The 25,467-nt window shown below is 38.6% G+C and overlaps 1 protein-coding gene across 3 annotated transcripts in view; it reads left to right on the top strand.

Annotated features, from left to right (window-relative positions):
- FARS2 (phenylalanyl-tRNA synthetase 2, mitochondrial) overlaps nucleotides 1–25,467 on the top strand; it is a 290,051-nt gene that overhangs the window by 76,967 nt on the left and 187,617 nt on the right. For all 3 annotated transcript variants that reach the window (XM_060774769.2, XM_060774770.2, XM_060774771.2), the window contains 2 exons: nucleotides 18,324–18,483; nucleotides 25,007–25,138. In XM_060774769.2, coding sequence (XP_060630752.2) covers nucleotides 18,324–18,483; nucleotides 25,007–25,138 — 292 coding nt within the window. The remainder of the gene's footprint in view (nucleotides 1–18,323; nucleotides 18,484–25,006; nucleotides 25,139–25,467) is intronic.

Genomic DNA, 25,467 nt, shown 5'->3' with positions numbered 1-25,467 from the left:
TAAGCATAATAATAATATACAAAATTCAGTAGAATCTGACTTATTCAACATAAACGGGCTGGCAGAATGTTGGATAAGCGAAAATGTTGGATAATAAGGAGGGATTAAGGAAAACCCTATTAAACTTTAAATTACATTATGTTTTTACAAATTAAGCACCAAAACAACATAGGCTGAAGATACCATATCTCTTTATTGTTCAGAATACAAGAGTCTCGCACTACTCTCCTTCTATATAGGCCTAGCTATAATATCATAAATCACTCAAGAATCTTGGCGCCTGGAGGTTGCCCCTTTACACATTTCAGAGCCCACTATCCTCCCATCTCAGGGCAATTCAGTTTGATGGCTGGTTCATATTGTCCTGTCCTCCCTTTTGGCCCATGGCCATGTGCTCTGTGTCAGAATGGTGGATAGTTGGATAGTTGGATGGCATGAGATAGAGATCATGACACTAAATCGAATTTTTAAGTATCTCTGTTGCAAGTCTTTTGCTTTATCATCTCTTTAATATGGAAGGCAGTATTTTACAGCAACAATGTCCTGATACTTTACCTCAAATATTCCAGAAAGCTGAGTAGGAATGTGTAAATATGGAAAAAATATGTCTTGCTAAAATTATTGAGTTTTTATAAAAGCCATTTTCCATTCTCTCTTTGCTGGGTACAACTAGCACTTCATATCCACAGATTCTATGTTCACATATTCAACCATCCATGGCTTAACCCCCCCCCCCCAAAAACCCCTCCCAAATCTTGATTTTGTCATTCTACATAAGGAACACCTTTTTACAACGCCATTATATATAATAGGACTTGAGGGTCCATAGCTTTGGGTATCCACAGGGGATTCTGGAACCAAACCCAATGGATACCAAGATCCACTGTATATATTTTAAAAATATATGAACACAAGAGTATAGAAACACATAGAGAATTTGCTTCTTCTTTTTTAAATGGGGGCTACTTTCCATAGTAAGAGGGCATCAGGACCTACTAGCCACTAGAGCAGTGGTTCTCAACCTGTGGTTCCCCAGATGTCTTTGGCCTTCAACTCCCAGAAATCCTAACAGCTGGTAAACTGGCTGGGATTTCTGGGTGTTGTAGGCCAAAACACCTGGGGACCACAGGTTGAGAACCACTGCACTAGAGACATTAATGCATCTTTCCAGTTAAGCTTTTTTTGGATTGACTTCACATAGTCTGACCACAGCTTCTTTCTGAGTAAGCAGTCATTAGATAGATGCCTTGCTATTAAGAGTAATTAAATAGGTCATTTGTATTAATTATGATTATAATATGTGTAAATGATAGACGAGTGAGAATGACAGAGAGAGCATGGGATGTGTGAAGTATATAATTGTACGGCTGTTGTGATGAGCTGCCACTGCCTTGTACCCATCATTTGTTCCCTTAAACTGTAAAACTGTTACGCTCTTCAGTGATAATGTGGTTAGCTTTTCTTTCAGGACAAGTTGTTATTACTTTGTTTTGACAGACTGCAGCATACGTTTTGTTTTTGGTTTGATTCATTGTCTGAAACAGGCACCATAGGACTGCATGATCCCTATAGTCTTAATAGTTTCTATCTGAAAAGTGTCCATAGTGTCTGTTACTGGATTTAATTGGGAAATTATTTTTCTCTTTCTCGAGAGAACAATTGAAATGATACTGCTGAATGTTAACATCTGTTGTATTCTGCAGCAGTTTTGTTAAACAGTTAGCCAGGCAGATCTACATTTCATAACTTTGTTTGCATAATACTATATTGCTTTCTTTGTGAATTTTAAAATCAATATGGAGATGTTGTATGTCAGAAAATCATTTTAAACATTTTCCTCTTGTGGGTGCAAATGTGAGAGGGTTTTAGGTGTTTATCTGTGCATATCTGGCACATTTAAGGTTGTGTGTTTTTTTTTTTTTGGTTAAATAATATGACCTTCTCATCCTGAAAAGAATGCAAAATGCAAATCTCTTTGGAACAATCATGGGGTTTTCCTGGCAAGATTTGTTCAGAGAATCCAGAACTCTACACCACTTTGACAAGGGACTACTCTCCAACATTAATACCAAAAGGGTTACGAATCAGTTTTTGGTCAACTTTAGGTTTAGTTTGGTTATTTGGGTTGCCAATTGAGAAAATTGCACTGGATAGAGCACATCAGCTCTAGTTTCTCATACAGAACATATGCCATCTGGTAGTCACCATCTGCTCACCCACGGAAAACCATATTGAATAATCTAGAGCTGATGTGGTAGTAGTAATCTTTTGTGGGTAGTCAGCCTCTCCCCTCCTGACATCCCCGTTGCCTTGGCACTGTAAGAGGGTTTCGCGAGACCAGTTGCTCTTGTTGCTATGTGGTTTCAAGGCAGTGGTGAGGCCATGGACCATATTTTTGTTCTTGCGAACCACTGGTGGTCCTCAGACCACAGGTTGGGAACCACAGCTCTACACTGACTCTGGATGACTATATATCACCTCAATCGTAAAAGGAGGTGTCACCCCCATGATCGATAGCAATATTTCTCTCTATAGCACTTGCAGGAAACATGAAATAGGGAGCTGTAATAGGACTTGTGTATAATAAATAGCTGGTTGGTCTTTGCATGCACACTATAATGGGTTGTATAGATCTTCAGTTTGATTTATCATGACCAATCTAATACCATGTTTTCAGGAAACTCTTGTTATTATAGGTTGAACATTCCAAATTCTAAAATTCAAAGTAGTCCTAAATCTAAAATTGTTCACATGGGTGCCTGAGGTAGTGACACCTTTGTTTTCTGTTGATTTAGCCTATACAGACATTGTTTTCTGTGCAAAATTATTAACGTATTATCCATAAAATTGCCTTGAGTCTGTGCCTATAAGGAGCATATGAAATACATATGAATTTTATGTTAAGGCCTGGATATGACTTCCATGTTTCTTTATTTGCTAATTAAGGTATTCCAAAATCTGAAAAAAACATAACATACAAAACAGTCCTTTTCCCAAGCAGTTCAAATAAGGGATTCCTAATGTGTGTGAGACCACCAAGTTAAAAAATCAGGTATATCATACAGTATATCCAAATCATTTCAGTACAAGCATTTCCCCCAACTGTTGACAAGACACCACTGTTAGTCCAGGTTCGGCTATGTATTCTGCAAGGCTTTCTTTGCCCCTTGAAATCAAGGATATTGTGAAGCCTGCCTTTTTGTTCTATGTGTGATATGTAATATTACACTGAACTAGAGAATAAAGGCCCCAGGATAGAGTTTAGAAAACTTGGAATAGATTGTGGAAAACTTGGTTTTGCTATGCTACTTGCTATGCCGGTTGAGATATTCTCAGCTTGTAGTTTCTGGATATGTCCCTGTTGTGTTGCAAGCACACAACAGACACCATCTATTTATATGTACATTAATTTAAATTTCAGTATGACTTGAGTTTTGCTGTAACCGTCATCTTAAATGATTATGAGATGAAATAAAATGTCCCCATGCCGGTTTACTAGTTTTTGAATTTGTTGTGGTGATTACATGCCTCCAAATGAATTCCAACTTATTACGATCCTTTTGTAGTGTTTTCTTACTAGAGTTTGTTCAGAGATTTGCCTTTCCTCTTTTCTGGGGCTGAGAGAGTGAGATTTGTCCAACGTCACCCAGTGGGCTTCTGTGGCTGAGAGGGATTTGAACTGTAGCTTTCTGGATTCCTGGTGCAGTACTCAAATCACACAGCATGCTGGCTCTCATTTATTAATTCGGAGCGACTATATACCACTGTTCTCCAAAGAGGCTTTCACAGCCTTTTAAAAAACACAGTGCTGTTAATAACAATTGTCTCTTCATGCTGAAGAGATAATAGAAATGCTGCTAAGTGAGTTTCCCCAAGGAGTGAATTCCAAAGGTGAGAAAGCAGAGAGGAAATCCTTCTACCTTCACTACTTTTATCGCAAGGGTCTACAAAAGGGAATCTTAATGCCGGGAAGGTTCTTATGAAAAGAAGGTATCATGTTTATTTGTTTGCTGTTGAAAGCTTTGAGACTTAAAGCAAGTATCCTGAAATGGACAGGGAGTTGGCGAAGCTGTTGCAAGACTAGTGCCCATATGCCCATTCCTGTTAGTCAAGGAATTATAGACAACATATGTGTGGGATTTTTTAAAAGCAGTATATGTAATGTAAAAGGGTATGTACATATATCTCTCTCCCTCTACCTTCAGTTGTGTTCTTCCGTGCATCCAATCTTGGGGTGATCATACTCTTTGTATAGATACGGTGTCACCCAACTAACTCCAACCCCATAATGTCTAGGCCCAGTAGCTGGTAAAGGTCCCCCCTCGATCCCAATTGCCACTGCTGGTTTCAGGAGGGAGAAAAAGGCAGCTCCATCATTCCTTGGCCCAGCAACTTATGAAAGGCTCTCCCTCCATCACAAGTTTCACTGCTGTGATGTCAGAAGGAAGATAAGAGCATCCCGACACAGCTCTTTCATGGCTTGGCCAAGAAGTAGATAAAAGATCTCTTCCTCCATTCCAACGGCCATTGCCCTGTCTGTGGAAGAAGGACAGTATCTGCTGGACTTCATCCCTTTCTCCACTGCCATTCCCATTTCCTTGTGTGTTGTTTCTTAATTACATTGTAGACTTGAGGGTAAGTAACTCAGAAATGAACTATTTACAAACCAACAGACTTTTTGGCTGAAGGATAGAATATAAATACCCTGAACAAAAGAAAAGGGAAGAAAGAAAGAACCCCTTCCCAAATTGCAGAGAAGTACAAGATATACTTAGACCTTGTAACAGAAAAAGTTGGGTTGCATGTTGGATGCTGATGGCTCTGCCTCTGGTGAAGCTATTCTTTTCCCCACTATCAAATAAAGTGAGGAATTAAACACCTCAAAAAAGTACAGACTGAATGAAATCACTAGGCTATGATTTAAAAGTCACATTTAAATATGGTGGAAACATACATTAGTATCAGTTTCATTTCTGGGGGGGGGGGGGAGCATCACACAATCAGGGTGCCACAGCAGAAAAAGCCATGCTGTATTGCTCTTACGGGTGGGATATTCAGGAAAGATTCTACATTAGACTTCAGTCTTGGAAATTTCCCTCAGTTCTTCTGAGAAGTGTTCCTTCAAGTATCAACCTCCTAGGCCATGTTTTGAGATCATGAGCACCTTGAATTCAAGATGGGAAATGTATTGTTGATTGCATTTTCATCCCAGCTAGAATTTCCTCTGCACTTTCAAATACCACTATTTTTCAATTAGCCTACTTTGCTTCTTCGATTTCCCCTCTTCCAGGTCTGCTTCCCAAGGAGCCTATTTCAAGTAGCTGCATGTCATTCAAAGTGAGATAAATCTTGGGAAAAATTACTTTTATGAATTGCGGCTTCCAGACTCTCTGGTCACTGTGGACACAGACATGGTATTCTAGAATCTGCAATGCTACCTACCATTCAGTATTTCCAGATTTCGATGCTGTCATGAAAGTGTTCATAAGGTGTGATGCAAGTAAACCATTAAAGGTGTATATAGTGCTAGCCAGAGACTTTTGCAACTTGATATATCAAATGGCATACCTCTTGCCTCTGTCATGGAGCTATATCCAAATCAGATTACTTTACATTTGAGACTAAAAACCCCACAACCACTTATCTTTATGCTTTACAGAATAAGGAATACACAAATAATAAATTAAATAAAAAACCATTTGCTGTCCTTTCATGACATGCAGAATTAGGTGTGTACGATTGAGTCTTCATTTTCCCTAATAGTCAGTCTGGACGACAGAGGGCAACAGTTAAAGCAAACACTGAAGTAGTTGATTCATTGCTCTAATGTAGCCATTGTCTCTTCTCTGTCTCCTTTTACGCATCCTTCTCTTTCTCTTCTTTCTTTTCCTTCTCCTTTTCCTCCTCTGATCATCAGGGCATCGTGTGTTTGAACATGTTTTCACAAAACCAACTGGATAACTGAGTAAACAGTTCAGATAAACTTGAATGCTCTCACAGAATCATAGAGTTTGAAGAGACCACAAAGACCATCAAGTCCAACCCCCTACCATGAATAAAAGACTCCAGATAGATGGCCATCCAGACCCCATCACACTCCAAAGCAGCACATTCCACTATCAAACAGCTCTTACTATCAGAAAGTTTTTTTTATGTTTAGATGGAATCTCCTTTCCTGCAGTTTGAATCTATTGCTCTGTGTTCTAGAGTAGCAGAAAATAAACTTGCCCTGTCTTCAGTGTGACATGTTTTCAATCCACTATTCCAGGAGTCCTCAAAACTAAGGCCCGGGGGCCAAATACAGCCCTCCAAGGTAATTTACCCAGCCCTCGTTCAGGGTCAACCTAAGTTTGAAATGACTTGAAAGCACATAACAACAACAATAATCCTATCTCATCAGCCAAAAGCAGGCCCACACTTCCCATTGAAATACTAATAGGCTTATATTTATTGAAATTGTTCTTCATTTTAATTATTGTATTGTTTTAAAGTGTTTTTTGCACTACAAATAAGATATGTGAAGTGTGCATAGAAATTCATTCATGTTTTTTTTTTTTCAAATTATAATCCAGCCCTCCAACCGTTTGAGGGACTGTGACCTGGCCCTCTGTTTGAAAAGTTTGTGGACCCCTGCTCTAATCAATCTCTGTTTTCTTATAGCAAATGCATGCCCTTTAATGTCTGACTTCTCTATCTAGCTAGCTAACTAGCTAGCTATCCCTTTCTACCTATAATGTTGCAGACTACTACAATTGTCTGTACTTGTTTTAATGGATGTTTTTAGAAAGCAGTCATTGGTGAACATTGCCATTCTAGAGCTCACTTTAACTGGCCTGTTTTTTCTTTCACTTACTTAAAAATTATTGTTTTTTGATATAGCAAAGACAAACTGATTGTCAACCCTCTTTTCTATTTTGGAAGGATCAATAAACAGGAACAGGAGTTTCTGTTTAAAAGAAGCTTCTCAGGAGCACTGAAATTGGATATATATTTTGGAAAGTGGTGCATGTCCAATTTTGAATAACGGCTCGTTTCCCCTTGTTTATGCTGGAAGAACTCATCATCTAAGTCATATATTCCCTATCAAAATAAATCTGTAGAGTCCTTGCATTCCACATACAGGAAGGATATGCAGAATCCTGTACAATTTGTCCATTCCCTTGTTGCCAATATGCTTCCTCCCCCAATACTTCTGTTTTAACACTGGAGTGTTATAATGAAAGGCTCTGTTATTTTTTCTGATTTTGTGTTATTCCCTTTCCACTTTTCACTTTTAATTGCACAGATGAAATTTCAACAAGAACCTGGAAAGTATGCAAAAGAGTGGCACAATGGGTTAATAATAATAATAATAATAATAATAATAATAATAAACTTTATTAACACCCCGCCACCATCTCCCCAAAGGGGACTCGAAGCGGCTAACATGAGGCCAAGCCCTTCTAAAAATACAATACAACACAGTAAAATACAAAACACAAAACAAAATACATCAAAAATAAATTACAATAACAAAATGAAATACAGTAGTAAAGCAAATTCACACAATATAAAATCGAGTAGGATGGGAAGGCCAAATGGACAAGATAAAATGATAAAACCCTGGGTGAGGTAGGAAATGTGCAAATGAGGGAGGCCCAAGAAAGTGAAGCAGTGGGGTCAGACTTTCAGTTTAGAATGGGGGGAAAGTTAAAACCTTGTGCCAGCAGGGCTGAAGACCGACAGGTCGCAGGTTCGCATCTTGGGAGAGTGTGGATGAGCTCCCTCTGTCAGCTCCAGCTTCCCATGCAGGGACATGATATAAGCCTCCTACAAGGATGGTAAAACATCCAAAAACAAAACAAAACATCCAGGCATCCCCTGGGCAATGTTGTAGAGACGGCCAATTCTCTCAACCAGAAGCGACTTGCAGTTTCTGAAGTCACTCCTGACATGAAAAAAAAACCCCTGTATACATTAATCTGTGTTTTTCATCTCTTTCTCCAGTGATTCCATAACTACTGGTAGAGACATTTTTGTGTTCAAGATTAATACGTCTGAGCATTCACGGAGAACCTTTTAGAACATAAATTAGCTCCATTTTGGAAAGGCTAGATGTCAGAATAAAGCAATTTTAAATATCTGTAATTATTGAAACTATACTCTGCCTTTTTCCCAGGATGCGATCCAAGGTGGCTTCCTGGTGGAAAGCAGATTTTTTAGAAAAAGAACTGATATAGAAACATAGTGGTCTGGAAAGTTCCATGTGTTTCCTTTTAAACAAGAAATGGAAGATTCTTACTGAACATATACCAACTCTGCTTCTTCTTTTATTTTGTTTTTGCCTTCTGAGAAGTACCATTTCATTTTGGCCAGAAGAGTTAGTTCTTCCAGCAATACACTGAAGGTTCTGTATCCTCCAGCTGTCCTAATAAGATTAATTCTCCATTGGCTCACTTTTTCAGCTGTCTTTTAAATATCCCAGCTTATCTTCCTTCCTTCCACTTTCCCCCTTTTTCCTCAGGCTCCTATTGTTTCTCAAATTGCATTTACACAGCCCTTCAAACACTGGCATTATTTACTAGAGAGCTCCGTAAACCCAGATTTGAATCCCCATTCAGCTATGGAAAACCTGCTAGGTGACCTTGAGCAAGTCATGCTCTCTCAGATGAAGGCAAAGGCATAACCCTCTGAGATAAATCACCGTTCTTATCTCAGCTGCTTCAACCTTGCAAGGAACTTCTTGAAGGCACGAAGTTGGAAAAACATCGGACTCATCAATTCAGCTTTCAACGAAAGTGACATTTTATCTTTATTTACAAAATGTGTGCACTACATTCTCTGGTCATGTCCATTCACATCTCAGCACACTGCACAGAACACATTGCAGATCTTCTTTTCTGGTTTGCATAGGAAACTCTGCACTCTACCAATTCTACACATCTCTATTGTTTTAACCCATACATTTGTGAAACCATACAGTTTAAACTATAAGCGATTTTCACACCAGAAACCATTATATTCTGACACTGGCAACTGGCCACATGACCTATGGACAACTCTGACTCTTTGGTTGAGAAATGGAAATGAGCACCACCCCCCAGAGTCAGACACAACTACACTTAATGTCAAGGGGAAACCTTTACTGTAATATATAACTATGTTGGGAGAAGAGCAATGACCAATCTTGATAAAATAGTGAAGAATAGAGACATCATACTGGCAACAAAGATCCACATAGTTAAAGCAGTGGTATTCCCCGTAGTAACTTACAGATGTGAGAGCTGGACCATAAGGAAGACTGAGCATAGATGCTAGTCTTCATTAAGATAGATGCTTTTGAAGTGTGGTGTTGGAGGAAAATTCTGAGAGTTCCTTGGATTGCAAGAAGATCCAGCCAGTCCATACTTCAGGAAATAAAGTCCGACTGCTCATTGGAGGGAAGGATAATAGAGGCAAAGACGAAGTACTTTGGCCACATAATGAGAAGACAGGGAAGCTTAGAGAAGATAATGATGCTTGGGAAAATGGAAGGAAAAAGGAAGAGGGGCCGACCAAGAGCAAGATGGATGGATGGTATCCTTGAAGTGACCTGCTTGACTCTGAAGGAGCTGGAGGTGGTGACGGCCATGGGCTGATCCATGAGGTCACGAAGAGTCGGAAGCAACTGAATGAATAAACAACAACAACATAACTAAGTTGACCTGGACTTTGGAAGCCTTGTTGGCCACATAAAATGATGTAGCGGTCTGGATTTGGCCGACGGGCCTTGTGTTTGACACATGTGCCTTATGGTCACTTAAGTCAGAAACAGCTTGAAGGCACACAACTACAAATCTGTGCCTAAAACTTTATGCAGAAAGCATACTTTCTTAAAAGTCCTGCTTTAAATTTAACCTGCTCTCCACTAGAGGGAGCTCATGCAAATCCATAAAGCATGTATCACAAAAGTGTAATTTAATTAGCAGTAATGGAAACATACATACTGTGGACAGCTTGGAGCCTTTTTCAGATGAGGCTAAGCTTTTGTAACCTATTTTGGAAGCTTGTCTTAGGGGAGGAGGGAGAGTATTTCAGCTAATTCAGGTTCTTGTTTCCAGTTGTATTTAGCATCAGATTATTCAGAGAAAAATACTGTGTAATGTCTTAAGTGGCAAAGGTTTCAATGTGATAAGGATGTTTAAGATTCACATATTGATGTGTACATTTTCCCAGTACTGCAGCTTATGAAAAGATGTCTCTAGGTCCCCTTTACACTACCCCATTAAAGTATGATGATTCCACTTTAACTGCTGTAGTTCCATCCTATGGGATTCTAGGATTTGCAGTTTAGGAACGGGTTTTTAGAATTCTTATCCAGAGAGTTTCTAAACTTGCCAAATGACAAATCCCAAAATCTCAAAGATCTTATTTTGGCAACTAACGTGGAATAAATAGTCACTGTGGTAGTGTAGTTTGAGTGTTGCCCTCAGACTCTGGAGACCAGGGTTTGAGTCTATGTTTAGTGATGGAAAACCCACTGGGTGATGTTAGACAATTCACATCCTCTTAGCCTCAGAGAAAGGCAAACACAAACCCTCTCTGAACAATTAATGCCAAGAAAACCCCATGATAGGGTTGCTTTTGAGTCGCCATATATTGAAACGAATTGAAGACACAGTAGAACAATAGTGCTATAATTGTTTGGTGTGAATGGCCCCCAAGAAACTAACAATGCAAACTTTTGGCAGGGATTTAAAAATAAAGAACACATGAAGGTTGGAAAAGGATTTTAGATAGAAGGGAGAGGAGAATGCGGAGTATTTCCCTATATGGAAATACATGGCTTCTATACCATCTAACATTTCACAGATGAAAACCTAACTGTGTGGGCAAGCAACTATGGAGTGAAGTTGAAATTTCAAAAGTTGTAAATGAAGAAGAGCACACAAGGAAGAGAGGTTACAGAAGTTTGCTTTTCCCTAATCCTATTAATAAGGGCAAGATTCTGTCTCTGTGTCCTATTGCAGAGCTAACTGAGTGAAAACTAACTGCATTTTGAACTCCATTTGAAGTAAGTTGAGTACAGAGAGGCTCAGAAAGTAACTGGGTTATTTTAAAAGCATCTGAAAAATGGGATGCAAGAGGATTAATTTGGACTCTCCCTCCCAAAGTGAGACAGTCTAAATGTATACTCTTAATATCAGGATGGGAAACCTCAGGATTTGTGGCTCCCACTACAGCTGTTTCAAACTCTGGGAATAGACTACATATGACTCTTTCCTTGTGACACTGTCAGTTGAGGATTTCCCAACTTCTTACATATTTTTCCCATTTAGAGAAAATTAAAAAACTTCTCAATTGGGCTTAGTCATTGGCAACAAGGGTTTGAAGCTAAAATATGATGATGATGATGATGATGATGATGATGATGATGATGATGATAGCTTAATTTATATCCCCCCTCTCCCCAAAAGAACTTGGGGCAGCTTACAACAGAGAAAACACAATATAGATAATGATAAACATACCAACCGAATCAAACAATAAGCTCACACAATAATTAAAATATATAAACACCATAACATATTAATAAAATTCAGGAGGGCATCCCCAATAGGCAAGTATATAACAGTTAAAGCATGTACTAAGATTTATAAGATTACAAATGGACCCTTCTTAATAAAACAGTCAAAGAGTTGACTTTTAATCCTCCATCATTTAAATTTGATTAGTCGTGCTTCCATAACCACGTTTTTGGGTCCCACTTTTTTGCCTCTCTCACTACTAGAAGGTAGGCTCTCAAACTCAATTCATTACTCTGGTCAAAAGAGCCTTCTACCCCCATATTAATCTTTCTGATGCTAGAAAGTTGTCAGGTATTGAAATTCCCAAATGTTTGTCCAAATCATTGAGGTTTGCCAGCCTTTGTAGATTGCAAATTATTTTTTACGTGCACCTACATGTACAAATTCAGCTGGCGAAACTTTCCCATGGACTCTTGACCATTCAGGCTCTTCTCCCTTCCCCTATGTATCCATTCTCACATTGACTCCCTAGTTGATTATAATTTTCCACAATATCTGAATCCACAGAACGTTGTTTGCTGCGAACTAGAATTTTCCTTTAAAACAAAACTAGAACCTACTGTGTGATATGTTGTCTACAATCATAGAGTTGGAAGAGACCGCACGGGCCATCTAGTCCAACCCCCTGCCATGCAGGAAAAGCACAATCAAAATATTCTTGACAGATCGCAATCCAGCCTTTATAAAAAAAGCCTCCAAGGAAGGAACTTCAATCACACTATGAGACAGTGAGTTCCACTGTTGAACAACATCTCTTATGATCAGGAGTTTCTTCCTTATGTTCAGATGTTTCAGAGGATATAATAATAATATTAATAATACTATTTGAGGGCCTCCCTCAGTCATCCTATTAGCCAGAAACTAGTGACAAGAAATATTGGCTATTTCAGTATAACTTCAGGGAGATCACATTCTGGTCTATCCCCTTGTTTAATGGTTTTGTTTTGGTTGGTGTTGTCTGAGGTTGCTGAGCTTTTCTGTTTCCTTAAGTGTTTTCATGCAGACCACCTAACCAGGCAAGAAATCATTTGTATTTCAGTGCAATAAAATATAAAGAGGTGTGCAGTCAAAAAGCCATGCATATATTAACCAGGGGGTTAATAACATTTTTAAAAGGTCTATGCACTTTCTCTGTTTCTTTTGCTGTCCATGTTCCGTCTGGATTCACATAATCCAAAGAGATACAGCATTCTGAACTCAGTGGCTTGTGGACGAAAAGATGCAATGATTACACAGCTGTGAGTTGCTGTCTAAAATAATTTGTGTTGTTTTCTTTTAAAACTAAGAGTCCCAGCAATACGCTGCACTGGGTACTCTATTATTAACACATCGACTTGAGTATCTGCTCGTTGAGTGACAGTGTGGGGACTAGGGTGTGATCTTACAAGTTTTATTGTGTCAAAGAGTGAGTGTGATGGCAGGAAGCATTCCTGTTGATGCACAGGTTCCGCATTAGTGTCATTGTTAATCCATCAGGATAGAGGTTGTGGTGTATTTGCAAAAATGTTTGGGTTTGGGCTAAGTGGATTTAGAGCATGAATTCTTCCTTATGTAAAACGTGATTGGCATAATTGCAAACACCAGCCCTTTGGCTATTTTTGTAAAAAAAAAATGGGAAGAAAGCAAATATTTTTTTCTGAGAGACATCCAGTAACTAAAATCAGGGAAGATGTAGAATAGAAACACACTGCAGCCAAGGTAAACTACATTCATACCCCAAATATATAAACAAGATATGTCCAGCCAAATGGTACCATGGTGGCTATCAATCTTATAAAAACATTGGTTAGCACATATTTATTTACCTTAATTTAAGAATGATCATTTAATTTGTTTGTTTAGCAAGTGGTTCCCAACCTTTTTTTGACCAGGGACCACTTTGACCAGGGTCACTCTCCAACATTAGTACCAAAAGAGTTACAAATCAATTTTTGGTCAACTTTAGACTTGATTTGGTTATTTGGGGTGCTGATTCAGAAAACTGGATTGGATATAAGCTCTAGTTTCTGATACAGAATGTATGCCATCCAGTAGTCGCCATCTGCTCATCCACAGAAACCGTATTTAATAATCTAGAGCTGATATGGTCTATCCAATGCAATTTTCTGAATCAGCACCCTAAATAACCCCAGGAACAGACCTAAAAATGAAGACACCAAGGCGCCCCCACTTCCAGGTGCTACAGAGAATGGCTCTGCTCAGGGGGAGGGAGGAGGAGGCTTGTTGTTGTGCGTAATCAGCCTCTCTCCTCCAGACATCCCTGTTACCTCAGCACTATGAGAGGGTTTCACGAGACCAGTTGGTCTTGTTGCAAATGTGTAGTAACAGTGAGGCCGCAGACCATGTTTTGTTTCTTGGGGACCACTGGTGGTCCATGAACCACAGGTTGGGAACTACTGGTCTAACAGTTCATGTTATTAATTAAACTCTTGATCAGCACTACATTAGTTGATTCTCTTCCTACACACAGAAATTGGAAATGTTATGGCCTGGATAACTGATAAATTGGTTATTACCAAGACCTTTTATACAGGCCTTTCAGACAGGATTTTGAGATTTTTTTCTATTAATATTCATTACTCATGTTTAGAGATCTCTGTTTGCTGCATTCTAACTTCCCTGAACTCATGCTATTCCCAAATATCTGTAGGAGCTTTTCGTAAGACCCAATCAGATATGTAGACAGACTGCAATGGGTATGGGCCTCCAGTCAGTGAGGGACACTGGGTACCACTCCTCGCTGCCCCTCTCCATCCCTGCTATGGAAGTAAGGAGACTGAGGAACATGGGGGCAGCAACTCCAGACTTCACTGCTATTGTTTTTCTTTCCTTCTTCGTCCATGAAGGGGAGGGTGTCAACTTGGAGGTGTGTGTTTGTAGTCAGCCATCCACAATAATTGGCATTACTGGCACAGGAACCCTGCAAAAGTTTTTAAAAAATGCAATTTTTTAGTTGCAAGAACATCTCTCTAGGACTAGGTTCTCCAGCATGACTCAATGGTCCACTTACCAAAGTTGACCCTAGAATTTCACTGGAAGATCTAGAGATTCCCAGAGATAACATTTTAATCAAACCCATGAATAATGAAATATGCAAAAACCAAATTCATGAAGGTAGAGGGCAACATGTATGGGTGTGTGCACGCACCAGCATAAAAGAGCGGCCATAATGACTGAACCATTAAGAGTGGGTGATCCAGACATAGTTGTGGTGGCAGCAGATGTTCTGGTAAGTATTTTAAGTTATGGACTCTGGCCTCTTAGCACCTACGGTTTACCTTGGGATTTCATGAAACTAAAATGTAGCAGTAGAACGCCTGCTCTTACAGATACTGATTTAGCCCACTTAAGTGAAAATTACTTTCATGATTTAACTCACTAAGGCTGGAACATAGATATACAGTCCAATAAACATAATGGAAAAGGTTTCTTTCCATTATGCCAACCAATTTATCCCTCAGCTGGTTGCAGAATATGCAACTTCGGTCATTTCTTGAATTGAGAACTTCTACCACTTGCCTGTTTGCTGCATGACATTTTAGCCAGAATATTCGGCAAGCTCAGTGTGGAGACTCTGAAATTGCTTGACTGGATGTGCATCAGAGGATTTTTGTGTCACACTGACTATCCTTATTCCCATCTTTAGATCTTGTTCAGTAAAAGTTCTGCAAACGTTTATGTAAATTATGCATTGGAAACTGGGAATACTCCCTTTTTTCTGATTTTATTTTTTTCTTTCTTTGCTCCAGATTTCCCAGTTGTGCACTTAAGTACGCATAGCTTGCATATGCATAGGTTCTGTTAAGGTATACTGGATGAATGTAGAGATAGGAGCAGGAACAGGTGGTGCAATTGATGGGGCTGGAAAATGTTGATTAAATCAAAAAATGTTGCAAAGTTGTATTTAAAGAGGGTAATCTTAAAAGTGGAAGACTTCTGGAATAAGGCAATCTAGGCAGATTCTCAATCAGAGGCTGTTCCAGAAGTCATTAATAGTGACCTCATTGTTAACTTGCTTCAGGTCAGTGGTGCTCTCAGAATAGGATTTTTCAGGGCAGAGGTCTATGACTCCACTCAGCAGAACGTCTATTGTGTCATCCCCTCTGGCAATGCAGAGATGAAAACTAAAACATGTGGGGCCATGCAACATCTGAGTGAGGTCAAGATGGCAAAAGTTATTAACGAGGAAGAACACACAAGTTAGGAGAGGTTGCATTACTTTGCTTACTCCCACTCCTCCCACTGAGTTAGTGGAGTGAAAAGTACTTTTGTGGTTTGATCTCAGTTTGTAGCAACTGAAGGAAGAGAAAAGTGGGAAGAAAACAAAGGAATTGGGACTTTTCAAAGACATTAGGAAAAAAATTGGATGGCAGATGTCCAAAATCTACTCAGTGCTTATTTTAGGCAAGGTGTTCTCCGTCGTCACCTCTCTTCTTTACTAATATATTTAGGAGTCTCAGTTCTTCCTCATTTATGCACCTGTGGATGAAATGGAGAGGGCATGTTAACATGCAGGTGACAATGGTGTATAAAAAGAAGAGAAGCAAATCTAGAAACTTCCACGAGTGAACTTTTGTTGGAATGTGGCCCTTTGCAAGTGCTCATGTCTTGATCATTGCTCTGGATTTAGATTTTTGGTCAAGGTTAAATGTGAGATATAGCTGCTACAGAGAGCCAGGAAAACCTAACATCACACTCATATTTAGCATAGAACTGAAGAATCTCTGACGTGCTTTGAATGTGATTTTCCTGCTTCTTGTCCGGGGGCTGGACTAGATGGTCCATGAGGTGTCTTTCAATGCTATGATGCTATGCTTCTACTAGTGTTGTTATTTATTATTTATTTATTATTATTCAGTCACTTCTAACACTTCATGACCTCATGGACCAGCCCAAGGCAGAGCTCCCTGTTGGCCGTCACCACCCCAAGCTCCTTCAGAGTCAAGCCAGTCACTTCAAGGATACCATCCATCCGTCTTGCCCTTGGTCGGCCCCTTTTCCTTTTTCCTTCCATTTTCCCCAACATCATTGTCTTCTCTTAAGCTTTTCTGTCTTCTCATTATGTGGCCAAAATACATCATCTTTGTCTATAAAATCCTTCCCTCCAATGAACAGTCAGGCTTTATTTCGTGAAGTATGGACTCTTTATGCACCTGTAGATCTTCTCATGGTCCAAGGCACTCACAATTTTTTCCTCCAACACCACAGTTCAAAACATCTATCTTCCTTCGCTCAGCCTTCCCTAAGGTCCAGCTCTCACATCCGTAGGTTACTACAGGGAATATTTAACTATGGAGATCTTTGTTGCCAGTGTGATGTCTGTACCCTTCACTATTTTATTGAGATTGGCCATTGCTCTCCTCCCAAGAAGTAAACGTCTTCTGATTTCCTGGCTGCAGTCTGTGTCTGCAGGAATCTTTGCACCTAGAAATACAAAGTCTGTCACTGCCTCCGCATTTTCTCCCTCTATTTGCCAGTTAACAATCAGTCCGGTTGCCAGAATCTTTGTTTTTTTTTAAAAAAAAGTTTAACTGCTATCCAGCTTTTGCACTTTTTTCTTTCACCTTGATTAGTAGTCCCATGAAAACATACCTTCTAACATTTCACAGATGAAGAATGGCACACATGTGGCTAAGAAAGAGTCTAGTTGAGATAAAAAGTATTATTGATGAGGAATAACACAGACAAGAAGAATATGAAGCAGTTTGTGTTTGCCTGAGCCTACTAAGTTAATTGGATGCAAAAAAAAAAAAAAACACTCCATAATCCTCTCCTCCCTGCTGAGATAACTGAGTGCAAACTACTTTTATTTTTTTGCAGCAATTGAAGTTAGCTTAGGACAAATGGGGAAAGTGGGAAGATCAGAGATATCCTGAGACATTTTACTAGCAGCTAAAAAGTGGTACTAGTGGGGATTGTTTGGGATTGTCCCTGCAAAACAGATTGTGGAAGACTATGATAATAACTAATGAAAGATATTTACCAACAGTGTAAACTATGAACAAGCATGTGGATAATTTCAACAGAAAGGAGCAAACCATGAAAATGAACAAAATATGTCTACTATATTTTAAAAAACTCTAAAATCAGGAGAATGAATAAAGAACAACATTCAGAAAACAAAGGAATTCCAGCCATGAATCAATCAGGGCCAGCTAACATCTCCCAACAAAGGATTCCCCCAGGCAGTAAACAGCAAGACCTTGAAACTGAAAGGCTAATCAATGCTAATCAGGTGGCCAATTGAAACGTTCACAACTGCCTCAAACAGACAAGAGTTCTTCCTCCCACCCTTAACATTCCACAGGTATATAAACCCCACTTGCATAGTTTCCAGCATACCTCACAACCTGTGGGGATGTCTGCCATAGATGCAGGTGAAACATTAGGAGAAAATGCTTATGGAACATGGCCACACAGCCCAGAAAACTCACAGCAACCCAGTGTGAACTATGAGCTAGGGATTTCTAGTTCAAAATTTTCCATCAGAAATTGCTAAGGTGACTTCAGGCAAATAATCATTTCTTATTCTCCCAATATTAGGGAAATGATTTCTTTTTCTACTTTCTAAAAAAAAAACCCAAAATAATTTGTTCAGTATAAATGGAATTCAACTGAAGTGCTTTAAAATATCTAAAGAAAGTTACAGCTATTTGAAAGGTACTATTTGCAAGGAAAATTGAAAGTGTGCATATGGAGTGCTTTCAATATTCAAAAAGGTTTTTTTAAATAGATATAAATGCCAAGTGTATTTGATGTTATTTTGTCTTTGAACAGCTGTTCAACAACATCAAGGGTGGAGAAGGTTTTTGCTTGTTTGAACAAGGCCTCCGTACATCACAGAAGCAAGAGATGCACACCATGGAGGCGGTCAAGCTCGTGGAACATAGTTTGAAAAGGACGCTGACAAAACTGGTGGTTCATCTCTTTGGTGATGGTAGGTGCTCTACAAACCTATTCTGTGGTCTTGCTAATACTATTGCAACCTATTTGCATTTTCCGGACACTCCCAGTAAGCAGTAGAAATGACAACATCTCATTTTGGCAAAGTAATTTAGCCAAAATGTGTGCATTAGACTTGAGTAAATATGGTTCTTATGCCAAATAAGAACTGCTTATCTGCCACCTTCTGATAGTACATCTTCCCATAGCCCACTGAGCATGAAGGCAGAGGTTCACAGGATTTTTCTCAAATATCTCCTCCTCACTAATTGATGCATAAAGATTTAGGAATGATCCCTTTTCACTCCACAAGATTGCATTCCCTGTGTATTGCAGAATGGGAACTCATGATCCTTATGATGTTGTGGATTATAACTCTCATCAGCCCTAGTAAAAACATTAAATGGTGAAAGTTAATGGAAGCAGCATTCACCAGTATTAGGAATAATACAGTTGTCTTCCCCATGGGATTATATTATTATTTGCTGTATAATAAAAAAAGAACCCCCAAAAGGTAGTCCTTCATCGGGTACATAAATATGTTTTGAAACCTGATATCATAGTGCTACAATTCGTTCTGGTTATTGCCAGTTGCTTCGGTGGTTGTATATAAATTAATGTGAGACTGGAAATGAATGTTTAAAAAATGGATTTTATGGTGCTGTGCTGTTTTTAATCTTTGTTCTAAAGTAAAGAAAGTTTTAATCCTGTTATTTAATATGGTTTTAACCTTTATTTTATATGTTTTTCACTATGTGTGTTTTTAATAACTTTTGTAAGCTGCCTTCTTTCCTAGTCTGGGAGATAGGTGGAATCTAAATAAAGTGATGGGTAGATTGATAGGTCTTTTATTTTATTTATCTCACTTTTTTATTGGAATAAACTCAGAACAGCTAACAAACTATATTAAAATAATTAACAAGGAATGGCAGAATAGTGACAATAGATAGTTAAATGAAGGTTTGATATTTAAAGGAAAAATATCTTGAGTGTTCATCAGAAGCTGGTAATCCATAAGAAAAGTTGTGCATCACCACCATGCTCTGCTTCTGGAATATAGATACCTATTGAAAACAACAACAACAAACCCAACAAAAAACAGGACTCCTCCAGTTCTATGGCCCACAGTTCCATCATCTAAGTCAGCTGTCTAGTTTTATGGTGATTGGAATAATGGGAATTATATGCTGGCACATTTGGAGGCTGCCTGGTAAGGGGCAATTCAGCCAGAGGCTGCTGATGAGGGGATTGTGGTTCAGCAAAAAGTTGAGGATGAGGGCACTGATGGGCTTTCCAGTGTGAAAAATTAGGGGATTTTTAGATCAGGATTCTGTCTGGGAGAATGGGACTGAGAGTGAAACAGCTTCAGAACAGAGCAGACAGGGAGATGCGGTGGCCTCCGATGATAGGATGAACTTTCCCCCTAGTCGTTCCTTAGCAATGCAAGATAAGGAGTTGGAAGGGTGAGAAGCTTCCCCTGAGAACACACCTGCAATTAGTATGAGATTGAGACTCAATCTTCAGGAGGAGGGAGTCAAATTACGGAGGTCTCAGCAAATTTGTGAAAAACAGTAGGGTGAGAAATCCTTGAAGCAACAGAGCAGATGTCAAAGGCATGACTTCATGGCTTTGTGGTCCGTAGAGTTAGATTAGGCATCGCTGCATTACCATGTATACCTAGGTCCTGTTCCACAGTCAACTCTATGTTACAGTACATTTGGAAAGTTTTATGCTCATGTTCATGGATTCATGGTTTGAAAGAAGACCTTGTGTTCCTGGTTTTGGTTTTAGGCTTATGCCATGATTCCTGATTTTTCCATGTACCTTGTCTCTTTGGAACAGAACGCTCATGTATGGACTATTGCCTTTTAATAGCCTTTTCTTCTATTTGTTTGACATTGTTTTTGATAATGTTTTTTTTTTTTACTTTTGCTTTTTTATATTTGCTTTTTCACTAAACTGTTTAGTTAGTATCCTGGACTCTTGTGTGGTGCAGAGGTGATTCCAGACGAGAGTGCAACAACAGCTATTGGAAGGAGAATGGAATTCCAAACTGGATTAACTTTACTCCAGGTTCAAATAGGGTTATTCTTATACTCACATTTCTATGGGACCTTTATTGGTGTCTTCATTTAAGACACAATTTTGTCTTAAATTTTAGGCATAATTATTTCTTAAATGTTGGCAGCACTAGAATTCATGCAAGATGTTGGCAGGTTTTAGAATTGTTAAAAAGGTATGTTTTTAGTGGAGAATTGTGCCAAGAACATTGGAATTAAAATTCCTACACAAATAATAAGATGTTTAACAACACTTTATTTTTAATGTTAATCATTTTCCTATCTGGACTTGATGAATGTTTATCACTTCTTTGTACAATCAACTCAGGTCACTGTAGGCTTCAGACGAAACCAATGACAATGTCAGACTAATGCTAATGCTGGATTTTTTTTCTTCAAAGTTAATCTGAAAGTACCTATTGGGTTCCTTGGGTCTTTTTATTCCACTACTTTTGTGTCACATAAGAATGCCTCCTTCTAATTTCTATAATATATATGTAAACACTTATCAGCTTTCTTGGGAAAGTTCACCGAAAAACTTTGAGGTATTTTCAACCATATTGAGTAATCGTTGTAACTCTATACAATATAAAAAGTGCCTTGCATTAATGTCACTCTGTGTACTGGGATAGAGTAGAAATAATATTTTATAATATCCAAAAGTGGTAGGAAAACATGTTTTTCAAGTGTCAAGAAACTCTTGCAAGAAGAATCCTTATGTGAAGTTTTGTATTTCAGTCCTGATTCTGTGCAAAATTTGTGTTTGTTTTTGTACAAAATAGCATTTTCTGTGCAGGAAATGCATGGAAAATAATACTTCAATGCAGAAATGTTAATTTGTGTACAGGAAATGTTGTTTTTCCCTCAGAAAAAAGTGACAATTGCAGATTTGTTTTGTGTAAAATTCACAATGGTTGATTTCCATAAATAACAGTATTTTCTTCACAGAAAACAGCATTTTCTCTGTGGGAATTAACATTTCTAAATAGAAGTATTGTTTTCCATACAGACAATATTACCATCTTTCAGGTGTGCTTTATATTCATACGTAACTGGTGGTTGAACTAGATGACCCTTGGGGCCTTTTCCAATTCAATGATTTCCTCTGCAGATAATTATGCTTTTCTGCAGAAAATGTCCATATACACATCTTTGGCACAAAAACAATGGCTAATTATAGCTTCTTCTTGCTCAAGTATGAATATTTCTTCATAGAAATTTTCTTTTCCATGCAGAAAATGCTGTTTCCCATTCAAAAGATACTGCTTTATGTGTCTATGTCTAAATATTTTGCAAAATAATTACAGGATCACAAGTAGCTTTCAAAACTTGGTCACTGCTACTTTTGAGATGACATTACATATGTGTATTAGTTAATGAAGCATGGGCACGGTGAACAAAAGTACTGTATTTAGTCCTGTCCAGTTATATGACTTCCTATTTTTCCTTGATCCACTTTACTCTGCTACTCAATTGATGGCTAAATTGTCTGTCTTTCCTTCCTGAAAAACAAGATACTTACAGTATACATGGTGTTTCTTAGGCTAGTAGCATTCCTGGAATCTTCCCCAAAATGCTATTAGCTTTGTAAATAAGGCAGGCGAACCCTGTATGCCCTCTTTCTACTGAAAATCAGAATGTGCAAGTCATCAGAAATTGTATTTATTCCGAAAAGCATGAGTTGCATTTGGGCTTAGATGAGGCCCCAGAAGTAATTTAAAATGTATTTCAAAATGGAACATAAATTGATTTAATTCCGTGATTTAAAAACAGTGCATTATCTTAGAGCTGTTCATCCTGATAGTAAGAGCTTTAGCAGTATATGTATAGTGTGTTCCTGAGTGCACTGTTAATAATCTTTACACTGTACATATACACTGGGCTAGACATTTTGAGTAAGGTGAACATAACAGGAGTTTCTCTAAGCCCAATTATCCAAGTCAGCGTTGGATGAGACAATTATAATGCTTACAGATTTTCTGTTAATGCATCTTTAAATAGCTACGTTTCTGTATCAAGCACATTCCTAACATTTGTCATCCCATTTTGATTTTTTCTTTGCTACAAGATGAAACAGTTAAAGTTTTTGAATAGAAGTAGAAGAACCCAGCTTCAAATTCTCGATTCAGTGATAGAGCTCACTATATCTTGGCTTAACCCATCCTACAGGGAATAAAGTTAGGGTGGGGGGGGGGGGTGATGCATGCCACTTAGAATAAGACTGACATAAATATAATTGACCTATATGGAGGCTGTTGGAGCAAAATGTCCACAGGCATAGTGGCAGAGGTGGCCCGGGGAGCACCCACATTTTAAGGTATGCTCTATCAGCTATATTCACATAATACCCTGCTACACAGTGCCAACACAGTTTTAGCCTCAGAAGGCATAACATCCTCTGTATGTTGGAGAATGGTCTGTCAGAAATAAGCTAAGTTAAATAGTTTTAAAAAATATTAAAAAATTAAATTCTATGTCACACAGCACTACAGTAGGATTCATTTGAGTCAAAAGCTGTCTTGGTAACTCTATAGATATGTTGTTATATCTATTAATTGATTGGTGGAGCTATGTATATGCTAGGAAAAAATCATTCCCAAGACATGTGGCTAGTAGCATAGGTAACTGAAGAGTTAATATCACTTAGGACCTAGAGAGGACAGACCAGGAATGTCATATCCAGCCAGGCAACTGACCAGCCCAGATGTCACATCCATGGGTGGCAACAGAGGTGACCTGATAAGCTATGATTTATAAGTGGCAACCATGTGGTTGATCTTTCTCTAATGGTCTCTCTTCTGCCATGAATATCTGAGCATAAGTAGCTGTAAATTATCTGTAATAATAATAAACATGAACCACTGAGAGTTCTTGGCTGAAAGACAGTGATCCAGTGTGTTTTGTTACGCAGCGATGTGTTTTGCCCAGAATCCCAGCGCCCAAAGCCCAGATGCAAAAGACTCACATAGTAAAAGTGAACAGTCTTTACTCTTTACTCAGCAGAGATGAAAACATAAACTAGCAGTGTTGCATACAAAAATCAAGCAATACAACAAACTTTCAGTCTTTGTAAGAAACACAAAATAAGGCATTTTCATCTTACAGCAAATGAGAGATCAAAATAAACCTTGGGTAAATATTTCACCATAACCTCCTTCAGAGTAGGTTCTCCAAACTGCTCCCAAGAGTAAAGCCTTGTAGCATAGGTCTCCTCAGAGAAAAGGTTCTCTGGGATCTCTCCTTCAGCATCTCCTGCTGGAACTCCAGTGCTGGTACTCCAGAATGTATTCTAAAAACTTCAAACAGTTATAGCCCCTTGGGCCACATCCAAGCTTGCTGGTTAATCTACATTTCCAGCTGTACATGATAATTAAGCACAATAAGGTTTTTCTTCACACACACATACTTGGTCCTGCAAGGACTTAGCATAACATGTTTGATTTAGGAAGCACAGAGGCAGGAGGAAGAGCAGAGAGGCACAGTGGAAGCTTGCATATCACAGTTACCACTCTTGTCTGTGGCTGCAAATCCAGGGGAACCTAAGTGCCTGCTTGTTTAGGGACCCCTGTCAATATCAGTTTCTGTACTTAATTTGGAAAATATTTGCTTTCTTCTGAGTAAACTGGCCTTTAAGCAACTGTGCCCACCATCTTGTCATCTCTTCCTTGCCCTAGCTTTCTGAGAACTATTGATTTGAGTGAAAATTGGTCTTTGAAAGCAGAGGCACATAGTTCTACCTGTGGCTTACTTACTTTGCTTTTCAGATCATCTATTTATTCAACCTCTCCCCATGCCATTTGGTTAATGGAGCTTGTCGCTGTATATATTAGAAACATATCAGAACTATATATATATATATAGTTTTTATTCATTATACAGCTCTATGAAATATTCATACGGAGGCACAAATCAAGGGAGAATAGCTTTGTGTTTAAAGTGGGTTACTGCAATAGTGCAAAATGCTATGAAGATTTATTTGCAAAAAGTGGTCATTAAGGTAATAGCTAAAAAAGAATTGTAAAATAATAAAGATTTAGTTAGACCTCTAGGGAGCCGTTAGTCATTTCCAGTTACTGGGCATAACAAAATTACCTGCTTAGCCCATGATTTTGGCTCATTTCCTTGCCATGTCAGGTGTTTGCTGGAGTTTGACAAGTGGTTAATTTGGTTTTAAAGGGAGGGATGTGTTGAATAGCACAAAGTAATTTTTATGTTAGAGAAGACATGGCTGTCCCATCCACAGCCTCATCATCTCTGTAAATACCTCAAAGGACACACAAACACACACTGACATAAGCTATTGAAGGTTATCTTGTTTGTTCCTTATTTTTTTATGGATTGCTACTATTGATGTTATTCACCAAAGGGCAAATTTTACTTTACTGATGGAGTGGGAGCAATAAGGCTTTAAATCATCTGCTTTTTTGTTTTTGTCTTTGTTTTCCACACAATGACCAGAGCTTGAGATTCGATGGGTGGACTGCTACTTTCCATTTACGCACCCTTCTTTTGAGATGGAGATCAACTTCCAAGGCAAATGGTTGGAGGTCTTGGGTTGTGGGGTCATGGAACAGCAGTTAGTGAACTCAGGTATGAAAACTATATTATTATTATTATGTTTATTTATATTCCTCTACTATAATTTTATAGAGCCAGTATATGGAATAAGTTTTAATATTTATATTGGAAAGTGCTTATTGTACTTTTAAAGGTTGTATATTATTTGATGTTATGGCCTATGACTGGTGCAATAAACCATTCATTCATTCACTGGTTTAGGATCAGGACATCTTCCTTGGCTTTAGGTGGAAAGGAATAGTAGATTTAGGTGTCATCTGCATATAAATGGCACTGAACTCCAAACTCTGGATAACCTCTCCCAGCAGTTTCATGTATATGTTGAACAGCATGGGGGACAA

The sequence above is a fragment of the Anolis sagrei genome, chromosome 4, assembly GCF_037176765.1.
Source record: "Anolis sagrei isolate rAnoSag1 chromosome 4, rAnoSag1.mat, whole genome shotgun sequence".
Taxonomy (NCBI): domain Eukaryota; kingdom Metazoa; phylum Chordata; class Lepidosauria; order Squamata; family Dactyloidae; genus Anolis; species Anolis sagrei.
This window is presented reverse-complemented; position numbering and strand designations above follow the sequence as displayed.